General features: G+C 45.6%; 1 protein-coding gene across 4 annotated transcripts in view; it reads right to left on the bottom strand.

Annotated features, from left to right (window-relative positions):
- Nucleotides 1-4,878: 4,878 nt before the first annotated feature.
- LOC111845935 (cadherin-2-like) overlaps nt 4,879-19,876 on the bottom strand; it is a 53,584-nt gene continuing 38,586 nt past the window's right edge. For 2 of the 4 annotated variants that reach the window (XM_023815679.2, XM_023815681.2), the window contains exons 9-21: nt 19,405-19,575; nt 18,632-18,787; nt 17,953-18,097; nt 17,523-17,695; nt 16,618-16,755; nt 15,920-16,105; nt 15,416-15,669; nt 15,062-15,204; nt 12,363-12,596; nt 11,878-12,111; nt 11,552-11,691; nt 9,704-9,868; nt 4,879-6,517 (exon numbers count right to left, since the gene is read on the bottom strand). In XM_023815679.2, the coding sequence (XP_023671447.2) occupies nt 6,311-6,517; nt 9,704-9,868; nt 11,552-11,691; nt 11,878-12,111; nt 12,363-12,596; nt 15,062-15,204; nt 15,416-15,669; nt 15,920-16,105; nt 16,618-16,755; nt 17,523-17,695; nt 17,953-18,097; nt 18,632-18,787; nt 19,405-19,575 (2,346 nt within the window). In that variant the 3' untranslated portion in view covers nt 4,879-6,310. Of the gene's footprint in view, nt 6,518-9,703; nt 9,869-11,551; nt 11,692-11,877; nt 12,112-12,362; nt 12,597-15,061; nt 15,205-15,415; nt 15,670-15,919; nt 16,106-16,617; nt 16,756-17,522; nt 17,696-17,952; nt 18,098-18,631; nt 18,788-19,404; nt 19,579-19,876 lie in introns of all 4 variants that reach the window. The other 2 variants (XM_023815680.2, XM_023815678.2) reach the window with 1 other exon arrangement.

The raw sequence follows: 19,876 nt of genomic DNA, 5'->3' as shown, positions 1-19,876 counted from the left end.
CAAAGCGCTGCACAAGTAACATCAGTTTTCAAAATTGTCTTTTGCTTCTTAATGCTGGCAATCTAGTGTAAGTAATTCTTGGAGGACATTAAGGTCAAATGCATCTAGCCTCCCCAACAGAAAAACTGGCCTTATTCCCCCCAGTTTAAATGTTCTAGCATCTCCACTGCAAATAATATTGTGGATAATTTTGTAGGAAATTTCCTATCAGGCCTACATCAATTTAAGAAGCCTTCACAGGGAAGTAACAAAAGCAGAATGTATATATTTACTGGTGTATGTATATATATATATATATATATATATATACACTCACCTAAAGGATTATTAGGAACACCATACTAATACGGTGTTTGACCCCCTTTCGCCTTCAGAACTGCCTTAATTCTACGTGGCATTGATTCAACAAGGTGCTGAAAGCATTCTTTAGAAATGTTAGCCCATATTGATAGGATAGCATCTTGCAGTTGATGGAGATTTGTGGGATGCACATCCAGGGCACGAAGCTCCCGTTCCACCACATCCCAAAGATGCTCTATTGGGTTGAGATCTGGTGACTGTGGGGGCCATTTTAGTACAGTGAACTCATTGTCATGTACAAGAAACCAATTTGAAATGATTCGAGCTTTGTGACCTGGTGCATTATCCTGCTGGAAGTAGCCATCAGAGGATGGGTACATGGTGGTCATAAAGGGATGGACATGGTCAGAAACAATGCTCAGGTAGGCCGTGGCATTTAAACGATGCCCAATTGGCACTAAGGGGCCTAAAGTGTGCCAAGAAAACATCCCCCACATCATTACACCACCACCACCACCAGCCTGCACAGTGGTAACAAGGCATGATGGATCCATGTTCTCATTCTGTTTACGCCAAATTCTGACTCTACCATTTGAATGTCTCAACAGAAATCGAGACTCATCAGACCAGGCAACATTTTTCCAGTCTTCAACTGTCCAATTTTGGTGAGCTCGTGCAAATTGTAGCCTCTTTTTCCTATTTGTAGTGGAGATGAGTGGTACCCGGTGGGGTCTTCTTCTGTTGTAGCCCATCCGCCTCAAGGTTGTGCGTGTTGTGGCTTCACAAATGCTTTCCTGCATACCTTGGTTGTAACGAGTGGTTATTTCAGTCAAAGTTGCTGTTCTATCAGCTTGAATCAGTCGGCCCATTCTCCTCTGACCTCTAGCATCAACAAGGCATTTTCGCCCACAGGACTGCTGCATACTGGATGTTTTTCCCTTTGCACACCATTCTTTGTAAGCAGGTATATATACGTGTGTGTGTGTGTGTATACGGCGCCCTCCACAATTATTGGCACCCTTTGTAAAGATTTGTAAAAAGGGTTAGAAAAAATCCACCTTTTTTTGAAGCAGCTTCATGTCACACTGAAAAACTGAGAAAACTCCAACCTTTCATTAACATAAATTTATTCCAAGAAATAAATAACTTTCATCAAGAAATAATTGTCTTCACCAAACACATGTGCCAAGATTATTGATACCCATGGAAATTATAGTGAAGACAGTGTAACTGAAGCATGTTTCCCCTGTAAATTGTACATATTTGAGTTGATTGGAGTGAAGAGGAACCTTCAAGCTGTAATCCATGACTTCCTGGTTAACAGGGATACGAACATGAGGCGACACAGAGCCCAAATTCCCTTAGTCATCCATCAACATGGGAAAGATAAAAGAACATACAAACCAAATGAGGGAGAAGTGTGTTGACCTTGAAGTCAGGGAGTGGGTATTAAAAAGTAGCTACTCACCTTAAGATGCCCATTTCTACTGTTAGGGCAATAATAAAAAAGTGGACAACAACTGGAACTGTTACAAATCTGCCTGGAAGAGGACCCAAGTTTATTTTTCCCCCACATACAGTGAGGAGGATCATAAGAGAGGCAAAAACATCCCCAAGGATGATTGCTGGTGAATTACAAGGTCAAGTAAAATCTTGAGGTTACCACGTCTCTGAACAAACTATCAGACGCCCCCTTCTTGCTAACAGATTATTTGGAAGGTATGCCAGAAAAAAGACTTTTTTTGTGAGTTAACTACAAATGTAAACACCTGGAGTTTGTGAAACGCTACTACAACGTTGACCAAATTTAATGGTGTGATGAAACAAAAATTGAGCTTTTTGGCAATAAACATAAGGTGGGTTTGGCGTAAAAAGAAGGATGGATATATGAAATGAACCTCATCCCAAATGCAAAATATGGTGGAGGTTCTGCGATGCTGTGGGGCTGTTTTTGCTCCAAAGGCCCTGGAAACCTCGTTAGGGTGACTTGGCATTATGGGACTCCATGAAGTACCAAAATCAAAATTTGGCTGCCTCTGCCAGGAAACCACAACTGGGCCATCATTGGATCTTCCAGCAGGACAGTGATCCTAAGCACATGTCCAAATCAACACAAAAATATTTTCGCTGACCACAAAATCAAGCTTCTGCCATGGCCATCTCAGTCCCCTGACCTGAACCCCACTGAAAACCTGTGGGCTGAGCTGAAGAGCAGAGTGCACAAGAGAGGGCTTAGGACCCTTGATGATCTGGAGAGATTCTGTAAAGAGGAATGGTCTCAGATGCCCTGCTCTGTATTCTCCAACCTTATAAAATGTTATAGGAGAAGAGTCAGTGCTGTTATACTGGCAAAGGGAGGTTGTACAAACTATTAAAAGCAGGGGTGCCAATAATCGTGGCACGTGTGTTTTTGTTATAAATTATTTCTCGATGAAGGATTTCTTTTTCTTTCTAAGCAATTATCTTAATGCAGAAATAGAGATATGGTGCATGTCTGTATGTATTTGATTCCGGGGTTGCCAACTTTGGTCAGCTGGCTGGAGTGAAATTTTCAATTCAAGACACGTCTGTACTCACATTTACATGTATGTAACAGTTTTATTACCTTGAAATTAGTCTGTAGGTTTTGAAAACTACCCCAAGGTTTTTGATGTAGCTAATTTTAAGCTTATAATGGAATAATATAGATTTGCTGTTAGATTTCTTGTGTGAGCGTGAGTCTGAAAGTGTGAGTGTGTGATTCTAGTGGTTTTATCACCAAAGACTGATAATTACACATTTGCTGAAAGGATCAGGGTCAGAAAGGCTTTATGTTTGACCTTTGCCTTGTTCTGGCACTTTCCAGGACGTGACACTTTGTCAATTAAACTTAGCACTGTAATTGTCTCCACAATGGTAATGTATTTCCCTGGCCTTTGGCTTGTACACACTGTTCTTGAAACTGTATTGTTTGCTGCTATTTCCCAGCAGTGATTATCACTTGAATGGTTTAATTATTTTTAAAATAAGCACAAGCATGAATAAATATCACCGTCCCCCAGCCAAATGAAGATATTTGTTTAGCGTCAGTAAGGTTCTATTATGCTGGTGGCAGACAGAGGTGGTCAGGTGGGTGTGACCCAAATGCTCAGCCCCGGTAACCGTGTGGATGGGGGGGTCAGCTGGTTGCCATGGTTACAAGAGGCCTGTTTCCATGGAGTGTGAGACTCGATGGGCACCTGGACGCCAGAAGGCGTGTGACCGGAACCCTGTAAGGGGAATCAATCCAGCAGCCAGAGTCTGGCCAGCAAAACCTGTAACCCCCCCCCCCCCCCTTGAGTGGTGGTCAAGTGCTAGACCTTCAAAGGTCAAAAAGTACTGACAGCTGCTTTCAAATGGAGCTCCATCCATGATTAAAAATTAACCTCCAAGGTTTCTTTCGGTTCCTGTTCCTGGAGGTCATGAAAACATTGGTCTTAACTGGGGCTTTGTGTGTAATTTTCCTTTTATGTTAGCTAATAATGTTTGTTCTGAGCTACAGTGCGTTTTATGTGGTCTCTCATGGATATGAGAGAGGCGGTCCATCTTAGTGTGTTAGGATTCTCCTACTAGATGCCTGGTGCAAACTGTCCATAAAATCATGAGTGTCTTAAAGTCTGTGACCAACTACACGTGTGAAAGTGTAAGTATTTTTTTTTTTTTACTAATTATAAAACATGGGTGTTTGACAAGGAAGTGGGGAGGAAAATCGGTCACTCAGTCTGGGGACCGATTTTCAGTGCTCTGAGTCGCTAACTTTCATTTAGAAATCCAATTTCAGAGAGTAGAACATTACTTCACAAATGTTCTCTGATGCTAATTAAATTAGCGGAGAGCTATATTTTCATTCGCCGTAAATGACTGGGACAAATCCCCACACGGCACACAGAGTAACTGGCAGATTTCGCAGCGAAAAAAAAAAAGGTGGGAGTGATTAAAAAAAAAAAAAAAACCTGAAACATACAATTAATAGAAGGTTTTTATGAGAAGGCCAGTGATGACAATGTGGGTCCTGACAGAATATTAATTAGACTGGCTTCACAAAGGACACAATAAAATCTCCCTCAGTGAAAATATACTGGTTGAATTCCACTCATTGAAGACAAATGTTATTACAGATCAGATGATATGGCCATTGAACTTTCTGTCCCTTTATATGTGACATACGTCTGCTCTGTGCGTCAACGTTAGCTTTTCAAATGCTAGGGGGGTTGTTGCTCTTTGCTGAGGTTTATGCCAGTCCTGCTCTGTTTCACTTAGCAACATGGCAGAAGGACGAACAACTCTAAGGGGGTTTTTAGTGTTTACCCCAGGGATTTTTTTGGAGGAAATTCACATGGATTGGACCACCCTGTTGGGTAACAGAAAGGGGATGTGGTCAGAAGGGAATGATAGACGTTCCGGTTCATTTAACTGTGGACCCTGAGAGCAGTTAGGTGACCAAAACAAATGTTATGTGAAAATACACTCACTGGGTTTTGACTGGATTGCATTCCCACCAGTCGGCTCACTCTCCATTCCGGGACACAACGCTGCTGGAAATCAACACACCTACAACAATTCAGAACGAGTAAAGGGATGTCACAGTCACACGGGGGCTGCTCAAATCTCTCCACCCCCGGTTTTAATCGAAAAGAAAGTAGAAAAAAAGAAAAATAAAGTTCCATCCAAGAAATGCTTCAGGCACTGTGAGAAAATATATTTTTTTTGTTCCTTTGAGTTGATTCAGACGCATAAATATACCGCTGGTAGCTGCAAAACGACCGTTTTATTCAGATGGTCGGGGTCAGAGACGTATAATCTTTTTCATACTGTCCAAAAGACCACTGACAAAAGCATCTCAGCCTTAAAGCTCTTTCAGACATTAGCGCCAACAGTTCCACGACGCATATCTCAGTACAAATCCAAACGGCTGTGTTTGTGTGTTGTTTAATTTTGCCTTTTTATTTATTTTATTTTTATTTTTTGTAATTTTTTTACAAAAAAAATCTCATACATTGTACTCGATACATGTACCCAGTCGTCTAATGTCCTTTTTGTGTTTTTTTTTTTGTAAATAAATTTTGGAAATACGTTTTTATAGTGAAAAGATAGAAACATGCAAAAACTTTCTTCTGTAGTCCAAATTATACATATACAAGTTTTGAACTTTATGCACTCCTTTGAAGTCAATGACAAAAAAAGAAAAAAAGTATGTACACACATTTTTACAGAAGGTGAAATAAAAAAAAATAAACATAGGATGACTGAAGTATATCGGAACAAAATAAACACTTCTGTAAAATACTACACCACTCCAGAAAAGAAACAGTTATTCCTCTACAAAATTAGCATTCATGACTCCCTTAATTTGCAAACATCTGCTTATTTTTTTTCGCTGGAAAAAAAAGAAAATATTAATGAAGTGAACTGTACATTGTCTAGATTTTTTTTGTTGCCGAACCTCTCTTTTGTTGGTCTCTGACTGCGCATAATGATCTGAAATAACTGTCGCCAACGAACATTTCAACTTCGCGACTTTAACCAAAAACAGCATGTGGAGCGAACAATTGAACACGTTTTGGAAATCACCGAAAAAAAAAAAAGTCAGTACCCTTAAAGCCTCAAACATAAAACTAATCATTCGGATCCAAAAATGTACAAAAAGGCACGTTAAATCCCAGTGCTTCTGTACTGTGTAATTCAAGTGTAACTGGGCGATCTTAACACCGAACCGACAGTCCTCTGGTGCAGCCTTTGACCCTGGAGCCAGACAGTGGCCTGGGCAAAAGCCTTCAACAAGCGAACGCGTGAGAAGACGACAATATTTAGCTAGCTTCACTCTCGTATCCTTTTACCCACTGCTGCTCGAGCACTCGTTCGGGAATATTCGGTTTTAAGAGTCCACGTCCCACAAAAAAGAAAATATGTCACGTTTTTTCTTCTTTTTATTTTTTGATTCATTATTATTTTCACCATTGATTTTTTTCCCCTTTGCCTGCCGTGTTCCTTGCTAGTCGTCATTCCCGCCATACATGTCGGCCAGCTTTCTGAAGCGCGGCCCCCAGTCGTTGAGGTAATCGTAGTCCTGGTCGCCCCCACTGCTCGAAGAATTGAGGGAGCTCAGGGATCCTGCCGTGGACCCACTGCCCTCGTAGTCGAACACCAACAGGGAATCGTAGGGCGGGGCTGTGGGGTCATTGTCAGCAGCCTTAAGTCCCTGTAAGGAATTTTAAAAGTAATTATTAACTACATGTAATGATATACTCTGTCAACACTAACTTCTACAGGTCTGTTACATGACTGGCTTAGCAGGTTAGTGCCCTTTGATGAAAAGGTTTTGGTTCGAATCCCTGGGCTGGCAGGCTGATGTGGCCATTGGGTCCTCAAGCAAGACCCTTAACCCCCATCTCAATGGTCGCTGCATGCTGGCTAACCCTGCGCTGCGACCCTCAAACCTGCTCTCACCTGCATATGCGTCTGTGTGTCTCATGGGGAGCAAGATGGGGTAGAAGAAAAGAGAATTTCCCCATGGGGACCAATAAAGTATCACTGTGCTATTTATTTTACACTTGGAATCCCACAAATAAGGCACCAAAGCGTTATTCTTCAGAACAAATTTTTAAATGAAAAGTTTTGGAAATTGGGCCGAATCTAAACCAGGGCTCGATTGAAGGATGAGGCCGCCAGGCATGATTCCTGAGACGTTTTTGTGAGCCGTTATCCCTCTCCAATCCTTTGTTGGACCAGCGTGTGGCACCGCACCCACCCACCCAACACGCTTGGGTAACTGCCCCAAAAACACGGCTTATGTAAAAGTCCTGTGTCCCCGGGAATGGCGGGGAAGTGGGTCACTCTATCACTCCACCATGATGATTTTCACGTCGTGTTCCCGTTACATGTCCCGGGCGAAATGCGAAGCCTTGAAAACCACGTTTGGTTGGAATCGGGAAAGACGTACGTAGCGTTTACGCGGCGCAGGAATATTTTACTGCCCGATTCACACCCAGTATTTCTGTAATTGCCTGAAAACGCCACCATGGTTCGGAAATTATTTTCTGCTCGCTAACTCTTGTTAAACGGTTGCTCAGGGCTACAAGACTAATAATTTAATGCTAAATATGACAGATGGGTCACTCGTTACAGTGAAAGCTGTCGTTTCTCCGCCATCTGACATGGCCTGACGAGTGGGATCCCCCGCTTGGGCCGGAACGCCCCTCCCACTGATTCCCAGGCCTGACTTTCAGCTCCCTATTGTCTAACAAACCACCACACAAACATAGCATGGATAACAGAGCTCTCTGGGGGGGGGGCTGGCGAGTTAAGTCTGGGAACTACATACATATAACAAAAATACTATATATCCCACAGTTCGTCAAACAAGTTTTCAAATGCCATGCTTGACTTTTAGTTGGTGAGAAAGATCTTTTTTTGACATCCGTTCCCCCCCTTCCCCCCCCTCCACTGATATGTAAGAACGTCCGGCCACATGACCCCCCCCCCCCCCCCCCCCACATCAGAGAGAACGCAAGCCGAGCTTGTCAGTTTTGGCTGCCGGATGTTTTGTGTCTGGCGTTTGGGGGAGCGCAGATGAAGCGGGGGCGGGGGCAGGACCTCCACACACGCACTTCAGACTGCAGAGGGGCCTGCAGGCCGTCCCTTTGGCTGCCCATTGCATCAGCTTCATCCCTTTGGCTTCATTGCATCACAGGATCAATCCTGACAGCCAATGATTTCCCCCTTAAATCTTTTGAATGGCACATTACTTTTATATTAGAAAAAAAAAGTCTTAAGTTCAGTGTTTTGTTGACCTCCTCTCACTTCTGTCGAAAGTTGCTCCCGAGCTCAGCGACTCCCAAACCTCATCGTTCGGGTTTTTCGGCAAGCCGATATGTAAGTGATGAGCAGTGAGTAATTACCTACGCAGGCACAGTGCCCCTTGGGACTTGAACCAAGTACTCCCCAGGGACTGTCTAGTCGAAGAACTGTAACCCCTACATGTCGGATGCTGACTGGGTCAGACCCCATGCCTGACAGGTCCCTGGCAGACGGCGGTCCTGGATCCAGCGGTATACAGGCGTATCTACGGGAGGTTGCAGAGGACTTTGACTTTGAGGCATGCGCGACGTTGCTGATGCAACCGCTTCTGGGTCACCCTAAAACGACCTTAAGTGCCAGACACTCAAACTTTTCCCTTTATTCAGAACTACGTAACTTCAAACCAGGTAGAAACAAAAGGTGAACACCTCTGATTGCATATTCAGACATTTTAGTCCAGTGACATATGCGTGAGGAAAGATTGGGGCCAGAGAGCAGGGCTGACCGGTGCCCCTGGGGCAGTTGGGGTTAAGGGCCTGACTGTCATACAATTATTCTCCCAGCCATGGGATCTGAACCAATGACCTTCCAGGCAGACTCAAATGCCTAACCCAGTGAGCTACATCCGGCTCTCGTCCTACGACCGAGAATAAGAGTGGGAGTGCCATAATTCGTAGGCCTTCTGAGAAGCTTTCTGATCTACCTAAGCTAGTGAGGCACATATGATGCTTTAAATATTGATCAGTACGGCTGGAGTAGATGGTAGCCTGGGGCAACGGATGTTGAATAGAGCTCCTAATGAACTTTTACTTTTCATTAGATATACTCTAAGAAAAGCTTTACTGAAACAATACAGTGAGACGGGTGTGTAGACACAGCATATAGAGATGACCCCCGCCTTTGTGCGTGTGGAGTTTGCGTGTTATGTTCTTCTTGTGTTTTCGTGTGAGATTCGTGCAATACAATTGTCCTTTGTACATTTGCACTTCCTGGCATGGACTCCAGGCTCTCAGCTAAACTGAATACACTGTAGACGGATGGATGGATGAATGGATGGATGGACGGATAGAAATACTTGACATATTTATCTGAAGAGAGCCGAACAGCGAAAATCCAGCAAGCTGTCAGTAATGTGAGCCACCCTGGTGAAATTTTTGCTCCCAGGATTGTGAATTTGCATACAGACCCGATTAAACCACAGAACTTGCTGTTTAGATCGAGGATAATTACTTTGGGTTTTTCCTGCCGCGGCGAGTGTTTAATTCTTTACCGATTTAATTTAAACGTGCCTCTCACCAATCTCATTAGCGCTCGGTTCGGTGTGGCCCTGTTTAAAATATTAAATTCCTTTCTCCGGTGCAGACCGAGTTCACAGTGTGAGGCTATCAAGATGACAAGGAGTCCCACATTAATATCTTAAGGTTGATTTTCCGTTGTTGGGTTCCTGTAAATGCGCTTATCAGATGCTGCCCCAGGCATCATTCGCATATTCAAATGAACGCCGTAAACAAATTAGCATTATAAACAACAAGGACTGCCCATCGAGTTAGTAAATCTGGCTGGTTTTTGTCCCTCCTCCCTAGGGTACCTCGTTAATGAAGTCGCCGATGTCTCCAGGGTGGGGTGCCACGGACCGAACAGGGTACTGTGGCTCGGGGTGCAGCGGCCTCTCGTCAAGACGCCGGATGCCGACGGGTTTGATGGTGTCGGGTTCCATCGTGTCCGGCTGCTGGAGTTGACTCAGGTCGTAATCCTGTTAATCACATGGGAGTTGTAAGGCCGAGTTGGGGCGAGAGCGGTTCCAGACCCATTCAAACCATAATCACTGAGTTATGATGAATGCTTGCGAGATGATGAGACAAGGAGGAATTGATTAATTTTAATCCCGGGCTGCGTGTTCATTTTACCTTCAATTTTTGCACAATCCTAACATGTGACATTAATGGAAGCATATTCTTTAAGACCCTTCAATTCCTAATGTCCATTTACGTTCGAGTTCAATAGTCCGCGTCGTCTGAATTACGCCGGCGGTGAGATATACCCCGGGATGAGCTGTAAACACGGCGGGCACTTGAAAAAGCTTGACTGCAGATTCAAATCAGTCGCAATTTTGGAAGAAAAATGCGCACACTGCAGCCTCAGTTCCCCGAGGGTAACGGCTGCTCCCAGTGATGTATTGCTATTTTTTATGAGACCCCTAGTAATCTATCACCCCCCTACCCCCCCAACACTATGCACACAAAGCAGGACTGAGTCGACTTTCCTCTTAGCTGTGCTGTGTCCCATTTGCCCCCAGGGCAAGTTAATGGATGCCAGAAAGCATGTGTCCTTCTTAACTGGGAGCTGAAAAAGTCTTTTTTTTTTTTCCATGCGGCTTTAGTGTGGGGGTCAGGGTTTTCCGGAACGGGATGGTTTTCCTTTGCAACCCCCCACCCCCACCCCAGTTCCGCATTTGGAACCATTGAGTGGAAACTGAACTGATCCGGTCGAAGCTTCCGGACTCCTAACCCTGCCGGCTCCAAACAGCCACAATGAAACACCACCTCTTCTGTCTTGCCTTTTCTGTATTGAACGTTTCCGCTAAGAAACCACCCCCCCCCTTTATACCGCCGAGGCACAGAACCCTCAGTCCACTAATCAGAAGGACACATAGGGACAGTCATAACTTAACAGATGATCCATAAGAAGCTTGTTTGGTTTTCATCTGCCGTTCGGTTTTCTCGCGGTTCCCTTACCACTAGATGAACATGGCACGGCGTCGGCCCAGCCCTACTCGTTGTGCCGAGTTTTCCCAGCACAGAGATCGGTGAGGACTGTCAGCGGCATTTACGTTTATTTCTGTGCCGCCTATCACATGGGCCTGGTGGGAATTGTCCCTCACCAAGGTGATGTGGCATCTCTCACAGTGACGGAGATACGCACTTTGGTGCATTGTTCCTATGTTTGCCTTCTAGTCACTCCCAGATCACGGGTTTTATATTTCAGCATGGGCAGAAACGTCCAGTTATTTACGCTAAACGAACACAGCGCTTTAGGGAGTCTGACCAGGCGATGCGTCTCCGGACGAGGCCGCCAGCTGAGGGGAAATGAACGAGTGCGTTGGATCAGTATGACATTTTAATTTCCCTCACAGTAGGGGGGGTGGAAGGGCAGGTTCCTCGCCTGCCACGCGGCTCCCCAGCTGCGATTATTTGCACAGACGCCGACATCGGAACCTGGATTGCCGACACACTGCGGACACCCGTCATCCTCCCCCAGCGTCTTTTACAGCTTCACTGCGACTCCATTTCAGGTCACCGTGGCAGCGCAGGAGCCTTCCGCCTCGGGGAAGAGAGCACGGGGGCCCGTCTCATTACATCCCAGTGGACTTCTGTCTGAACCAGGCCGTGTCAGTGACGGTTCTGCGCTCTGTTTCCTGCTCCGGGGGCCGGCCTACCTGGTCCTCTTCGCCACCTCCCTCCTCGTCGTACTTCAAGATGTTGTCCCGGACGTCGTCCTCAGGGTCGATGAGCAGCTGCTTGGCTTGCCGTTCCTTATCCCGCCGCTTCATCCACACCACGAACAAGAGAACCAGGACTGCAGTACAAATGGTGAGGGTCAGAATGAGGACCAGAACAAGCATACAAGAGGTCAGCAAATGAATGGTAGATCTTATTTCAGACCTTATTGGCATTAAGATCCAACAGGTCTGGTTCAATCCGTACACTCCCTCATGAGTGGGCACAATTACAGTGGGGAAGGGCCAATGTGGGTGGGGCTTACTGAGCAGGATGATGATGCAGAGCAGGATGGCGATGATGGCACCGGTGCCCAGGCCTGCAGCCACAATGCGCTCCATGTCCACGCAGTCACCGTTGTGGTCACACTGGCACACCTTGACCCGCAGGTACGACGTGTTGACCATAGGCAGGTTCCCCGAGTCTGTGATAATGATGGGCACCTCGTAGATGCCACTCTCCAGGTAGCTGATTCTTAGGCTCAGCTGGGCGTAATTCCCTGAAACGGTGGGGAGGGGGGGGGGGGTGACCTTTTATCAATTCTGCACGCTCAAGTGATAACCCTGAAGAGACGGTCACCCTTCATCGCTAAACACTCGTACCCTTCAGACACACTGATTGGCACTAATTAAGCAGCATTGTCCTTTTCAAATAATGGGTCACCCTTTCTCTAGTACTGAACAAAAAAGCCCAAAATATCGACAGCAAAATACAAACTTGTGAAAGCGATTCTGTCACAAGGTAACACACCACTGAGGCGAGTGATGGTCCAATTCCTCCTCACGGTCGATGGCCGACTGCTCAACTCGAAGGCAAAGGGTCCTGCGTTGGGGTGGATGTCCCCGTCGATGGCAGTGATGTTAATCCCATTGGGCTCAGGCCTCTCACACATCTCCGCCTCACGGGGGAACACATGCGGCGCGTTATCATTGATGTCCAGCAGGAAGATCTGCAGTGTGCCTGTTCCGCTTGCCGGTGGGATGCCTGTGTCGAGGGAAGGGCCAGGAACCACATACTTAAGACGTGCTTCTGAGTATTAGACACGTCATACCATGTTACCTTTATCTGAATATTCTCACAACATCAGTAAAAATGCTAAATATATTATCTGGGAGAACATTTGTCATAAACAAGAAGCACAGCACAGAAGGGGTCAATGGTCTCGCGCTTGAGGATTCAGACCATGGCTCCTGGGGATATTTCTCTCGAACGTCTGATCTCCAGAGAAAAACATCAGAACTGCTAAAAAACAATATTCCGACAGACTACAGGACAGTCTTCCTCCAGTGACTGCTCAACAGCGTAGAGGAGAGTTCAATACATCACTGAACACAAAATGAAATCACCTGGCTGCAGAGCAGACCCTGAACTGCCCAATCAATCAAACCATTTTTATGGTCCTTTAGAAGAACACAGCTCATTAAACAACAAGGTGCAGACCTCCTCCCCTGCACCCCGCACCTCTTGAGCTATTTGTGCTTCCAGCTGGTGAAAACCATTCCACCCAGCTACTCCCTCAACCCTGATAATCATCAAGTCACCCACCTCTTCAAAAAAACCAAACATCTGAAAATGGTCCTGATCAAATCACTCCTACCACTTTCAAGTACTGTGCAGATCAACTGTCTCTGGCTATATTTTCAATCAATTTCTGATCTTATGTACTCTCACGGCTTGTGTAAGGCACCCGCCATCATCCCTGTACTCAGATCACCAAAGATCACCGGCCTCAGTGACTACAGACCTCTCACGTTGACATCTCTAGATATGAAGACATTCAGACATCTAACTTACCACACTAAAGTAAAAAATGTAAGTCTCCTTGATGCCCTGCAGTTTTCATATAGAGCTAATAAGCCCCCTGCTCCAAGAAACACCAGGACTGTAGCTCCACAATCAACACCATCATTTCAAAGAAGCTAATAGCACAGCTGACCCAGCTAAACCTGCAGGGTTCCATCTGTTAGTGGATTACAGACTTTCTGACAGACAGGAAACAATGTATGCAGCTGGGCAAACACATGTCAAACCCCCCTGGTCCTCAGCACTGATGCTCTTCGGGGGGGGGGGGGTCGGGGCACATGTTTTCCCTCTTCTTTTCTCTCTGGGCCCAAGTGATTGTATATCTGGTGACCAGTCTGTTGAACTCCCAATAATTGCTGACAATGTAAGTTGAATATGTGTTATCTCTGGGGGAGGGGGGGGGGGTAGAACGGACATCATCCTGGTGCCATCAAAATGATCAAATCTCTAGAAGGCAACAGGCACCGTAGTTGACTTTCAGAGGCAGCCACTCTCTCCACTTCCTACTTGTCATTTTCCTACTAAAATGACTTAACAGTTGACATGATTGAGTCATTCCTGGGCACTGTCCTCTCCAAGAACCTCAAGCAGGGTGAGAACATCGCCAATATCATGAATCAGGGACAGCAGAAGATGTACTTCTTATGGCAGCTGAAGAAATGTATCCCTCCCCAAGCAGTACTAATCCAATAATACAGTGGGATCATTGAGTCCGTCCGCTCATCCTCAATCATTCCAGAGGGAAACTACAGCGTATTGTCTGGTCTGCAGAAAAGATTACTGGCTATGGCTTTCCTTCAATCCAGGAACTTTATGAATCCAGAGTAAGAGAGTGTGCTGGGAAAATCATAGCTGGTTTTTCTCACCCCGGACACCACCTACTCCAACAACTGCACTCTGGTAACTGCCCACAGACCACAAGAATGCAATCAACACAAACACCCTCATGGTGTACATATAATTAACCATAACTATCCTACACATAAATCATTGCTACTACTGTACATACAGACTTCTAGACACCCTCCTTCTCGTATCGCATTGTGCAATGTAGAAGAGTATGCTTTGACATACATTGGATTGAGCACTGCATTAGTGCATTGTACCGTATTGTAACTATTTTGTTCTGTACATTTTATGTAACAATTCACCACGACAAATTCCTTGGACTTGTATTCCAGTTCTGATTCTTTGGTACTGGCTACATATAAAGAGCCACATGTAAAAGGAAGTTATTAAGAGCAATTATCATGGAAAGGTGCAATGCACTCAGGTCTAATCACAAACTGAGAGCCACGTCTCAGGGGAAGATCATCTATCTGGAGGTGTGTGATCCATCCGGATTGGACTATGCAGCAGGAATAACAAAAGTGATCCGAGAGTGGCAGGGGAACAGTTAGCCCTCTATGTATTCACGGGATGATTCAGTCAGCTTCTCAAATTAGTGGGCAGTCTTCCTATTCGAGCAGATTAATGAAAGTATCCAGCTCCCTGGAATCCTCACCTACTGCTTGAGTCTCAATGCCCCTTGAGAAGATGCACTTGTTCAGAGACAACTTCTCCAGCGCCAGGACCAATTAGCGGGTCATTAAGCCATCAAGGCGCCTAACGATCGGCACAACCTCGAGAGAGAAGTGCCGACTTACCGTTGTCTGAGGCAAGGAACGTGGCGTTGTATAAATTGTTCTGGACGTAGGGTGACTCTCTGTCTAGCAAAGCCATTGTGGAAATCTGGCCGTTCGCTGGGTCGATCCTCAGCCAGTTGGCCGGATCGTAAAGCTTAGAGTATCTGAGAACATAAACACCAAGAAGACAAAACTGAACAAACTTTATTCTGCCTTATTTGTGGAGTGATACTGGCACACTGTCTTGGCATTGGTGAGGATACAGGAACAGTCAAGTCATGAGTCAAGTAAAAATAAATGTAAGACTTCATTTCCTGCAAGATGTGAAATAGGTTTCAAGAAGCCGGGAGCATTAAAATGGCATAAAAATGGAACCTTATTGTCTGCTCCATGAAGCGATCGGGATCTTGGGCTGTGAAGACAGTTAGCATCGACTCGGCTGGCATGCCCTCCTCCAGCCTCATGAGCTTGGGGTTTGGCTCGAAGTAAGGGCTCTCGTTCACGTCAATGACCCTGATTGAGACAGTCGCCGTTGACTGCCGGGGGAGGTGAATGCCCTTGGCCAAGAACTCTTCGTTCTCTGCTATCACCGTTAGCACAAACGTCCGGCTGACCTCGTAGTCGATAGGCTGGGAAAGAAATGGATAATTGTCCATTGTTAAACCTTGAAAGGAGCAAGTGGGACCAAAGAGAACCTAAGAAATAATAGAATAGTGCCACTAGATTTGCCGAAGCTTGTTTTCTTTAAAAAAATAATGATCTTTCAATTGCATTTGCAGTGCCTGTAATCAAAAAACAGATTTGCTTCAGACAAATACTAAAAGAGGCCTTCTGTACATTTAAGAATTCAAACAGCAAGTCTTACCCACCAAGCCTTACCTTGACAACGGTAACCAGGCCCTTGTTAGACGCGGGATCTGTGCGGACTGTGAATCTGCCTGTAGGATCCCCGCCGATTATTTTATACACCGCATTCCAGGCTGGTGTGTTGGGCTGGTCTTTGTCAGTCACGCTTAAGTTGGCGACAACGATGTTTACCCTGTTCTCTGGAACCTCCCCGTAGAACTGCAAGGAGGATACGTGGTCCAAAAAATATGTCACAATCACACACACACACGAATCTAGAAGCTGCATTGCAGGTACATTCCTGGCACACTGGAGCTATATGTGAATATTATTGCACGCATGTTCCTTTAATAGATTGCTGGTATTAGGACAGTGTTTGCAGTTTTGTAGAACTACAAAATTCTCCTGGCGGCGTGACAAGTTGCTTTATTAAAATGTACAATGACACATTAATACAATACAGGAGCATTTCAATGCCTATATTAAGACAGAATTCATAGGCGATTATTACATATCCATAATGCATAATACCCCTTGCGTGGGTCGCCCCGCTTCCAGCCTGTCTGTCAAAGACTAGATCGCATAAAGGTGTGATTTTCTTAAAGGCCCCATGACCCATGTTCCCCAGAATGTCACATCAGTCCTCCAGTAGCCTTCTGCTCTCATTATCATATGCAAATAAGCAATGGGAAGCGTGAATATTCATGAGGCCCTCTCTCTGTTTCACTCACCGTGTAGGTGGTGAACTCTGGAGGGTTGTCATTGATGTCAGTCACGCGGATCAAGGCGGTTGCAGTGTTCGAGAGGCCGTACATTGCGTTTCCTTCCATGTCGGTGGCCTGGATGATTAGGGTGTACTGCGGCACTTTCTGCAAGAGTCCAGTGGAGGTGGGTAAGGATGGTGTTAGGCTGTAATGCCAGGCAGCCTAAGCTGAAATTAATATGCGTGAGAAGTCACCATTTTGCCACCGTTTAAGGGCCTAATCCTCACGTCTCCTCACTATTACTGTGCGCCCACCCAGTAGTAATACAGGAAAATAACTATAGCCACTATAGCTATCATTAATCTGCTTTATAAAACCAAGAAACAGGCGGGAGACGCAACTTTTCCCTTGGTTTAAGACCCTGAAAAGTACTGTGAGGTGCTGGATATTACAGATCCTTTCCCTTTTCAAAATCAGTGCTGGTTTTCGGGCTATTGAGAACGCAGGGCAAATTACAATCACACCATTAGCATTTCTCAATACCACCGAATGTACGTAGCCGAAAGCCCGGCGGTGTCGCCTCAATGGACACTAATCAAACTGCCAAATAGACAGAGTTCGGCCTTTTTTCCAAATTCCAGTCAGCGAGGTAGAACAATTAAAGAACTGCACCATTTGTATTACAATTGTTAAGTCGGAGTTTAATCAAGCACACACATCAGGTATAAAACTAAATAAATACCCATTGGTCAATAGCTTCCCCTAATTATCACTATTAATCAAAATGAGGAACATATAATTTAGTTCTAGAGCTGAATGGATAAGAGGAAAATGGAGACCATTTTATTTAATTTCAAATTATTTTGACATTTGCAAAGCATTTGATTCAATCGTAGACCAAAGATGTAGACTCCTTCATCTCAGACACTCACCTCACGGTCCAGACCGGCGGCCATGGTGATGATGCCCCCAGTTTGGTTGTTTATGGTGAACATATTGTTGGAGGGGGTGTCTGGACTCTGGGCCAGGATCTTGTACCGTAGCATCCCGTTGACTGTCTTGGGGTCATCCTTGTCAATGGAGGTAACTGTCATCACATAGGTGCCTAAGAGCCCAAGCAAAGATCACGACGGTAAGAGTCTATCACGCAACTGAGCGATTTCAGAAAAACAAGATCATGTTTTTGTTGGTTCAAAAAAATAGACTCTACGATAGCTAGACAGCATTTCCTGGAAATCCTAAGACAGTTAATCAAGAAAATGGATGCCTTGCATCGTAAAATCACAGAGATTAACTAACTATGAACGATTGCCCTGATGATGTCATGAGCCTGCCCTTTTTACGACACGATTAGTCCATTACCAGGCTTGGAACCTTCTGGCACAGTCCCGTTCCAGATCTGGTGCACAAACTCGGGCCGGTTGTCGTTAATGTCGATCACATTGATGGAGATGTCAATGGGGTTCTCCACTTGGTTCCCGTTGAGGTCCACAGCATGGGCTCTCAGCTGCAGGGAATATCGGACGTCAGCTGACAGGATCCACGCTCACTCTGCAGCAGAGCTGAGCAGATAACTCTGGCGTTTTCTCCTACCATGGCTCACAAAGCTTTTTAACGCCAAAGAAACTCGCTTTAGTCCGGCTTCATCTCCCGCCTTGATACGAGACGCTTTTTCTAAGCACTTCATACTGCTCGTTAACGCAACAGATTTTCAGTTAACCGATGTTCCCCAGAGCCTGTGCTTAGCAACAATTCAACGTTCTTCAATCAATCTTTCGCATTGTGCAGCGCACTCTGGAATGTGTGGCATGATTACTGCTTTAAACAAAGCATTAATGAATAAATATCTGTAGACTGAATAAAGATGTAGCTCAACATCCCTCTCCCCAACAAAGAAGCTATATTTTAAGTCTGCCCATACTGTGAACACAGACAAGTCAGGGTAATGTGGTATCTTCCCACTTATTTCCAATATCATGGTTTGGATTTGGACTGAACTATTCCCTGTACTAATTGTACAGGGGATAAGTACTCGTCTTACGTGGAAGCTGGCTATCTGCTCCCGGTCCAGAGGCTTCGTCACAGAAAGCTCCCCTGAAATGGGGTTGATTATGAAGATTCCAGTTGGGGGTTGATCCGCACCGGGGCCGGTGACACTGTATCGGAGCGACCGATTCTTGTCGTGATCAGACCGGATCTGGGGATGTGAAAAGTGGGATGTGAGAGTGGGATGTGTAATAGATGGTGAACAGGAGGGTCCATCAATTACCTTGTTACACTCATAGGAATATAATGTTGTAAGAGTGATTAAAACTTAATTAAAACTGATTAGCAGAGACCAATCAAATCAGCAGTCCCATGGGTTCCAATCTGTTCCAAAAACCCATCTTCTATATAGAAAAAGGGTTAGTCTGAGCCATCAGTCTATCCTCTTTTTCTCCTTCTTAATGCGGAAAACACCCCCCTGCCAGCATGTCAGCAGATCCATAAACCAAAACACTGTCAGCCCCTAATTCTGAGGATTAGGTATCATGCAGACAGCCTGGATGCACTCGGGTTAGGACACATGGTGTAATGGGACTGATTTTATTCAAGATGTGACTTTATGGTCCTAGACGACACTGATTTGTTTGACTTTTTTTGGTCACCTGCTTTACACGGATGGGTGTACAGGAAATCGAGGGGACGAGACGAGCGAACTGTCACTCATATGTGTGGGAGTGAGAAACTTGGGATTTCATGAAGACGATATATTCCAGGGTTCTGAGGAGGCATAAGGACTCCGGGTGAGGGAGGGCGGGAGGGCAGTCTTACCCTAACAAGCTCGGACGGGAAAGGTCCCCTGGAGCTCTCCGGCACGTTGATGGAAGGGATGACCCAGTCCCTCTTCCTGCGCTTCAGGCCCCCGCTGCCGTCCACGTGCCCCAGCGGGAACACGATCTCCCGGATCGGCGGAGGTGCACCTGTGTCCTGCGTCTCCTTCACCTGCTGGGGTGAGCCCGTCATTTTCACACGTCCGGGACAGTGCGGCGTTCCAGCATCCGTAGCCGCACGATGGAAGAGGATCTTTATTTACATCTAATTATGTATCGCTCATTTATCAAAAAAGCGCGACAGCAGACGCGCCGAAGCCAGGAAGCTGGGATGTCACTTCAAGGATCTCTCACTCCTCGCCCGCTCCTGAAGGCTGTCTGCTCCCGTATCAGCGGCCATATGGACTACGCTGTCATAGGTGCGTTTTTCTCTCTTTTTAATTTTTTTTTCCACCCCGTCGGTTGATCTGTTT

This window comes from Paramormyrops kingsleyae, chromosome 4 (genome assembly GCF_048594095.1).
Source record: "Paramormyrops kingsleyae isolate MSU_618 chromosome 4, PKINGS_0.4, whole genome shotgun sequence".
NCBI lineage: Eukaryota > Metazoa > Chordata > Actinopteri > Osteoglossiformes > Mormyridae > Paramormyrops > Paramormyrops kingsleyae.
Note: the sequence above shows the minus strand (reverse complement) of the source record. Positions and strands in the feature narration are given on the sequence as shown.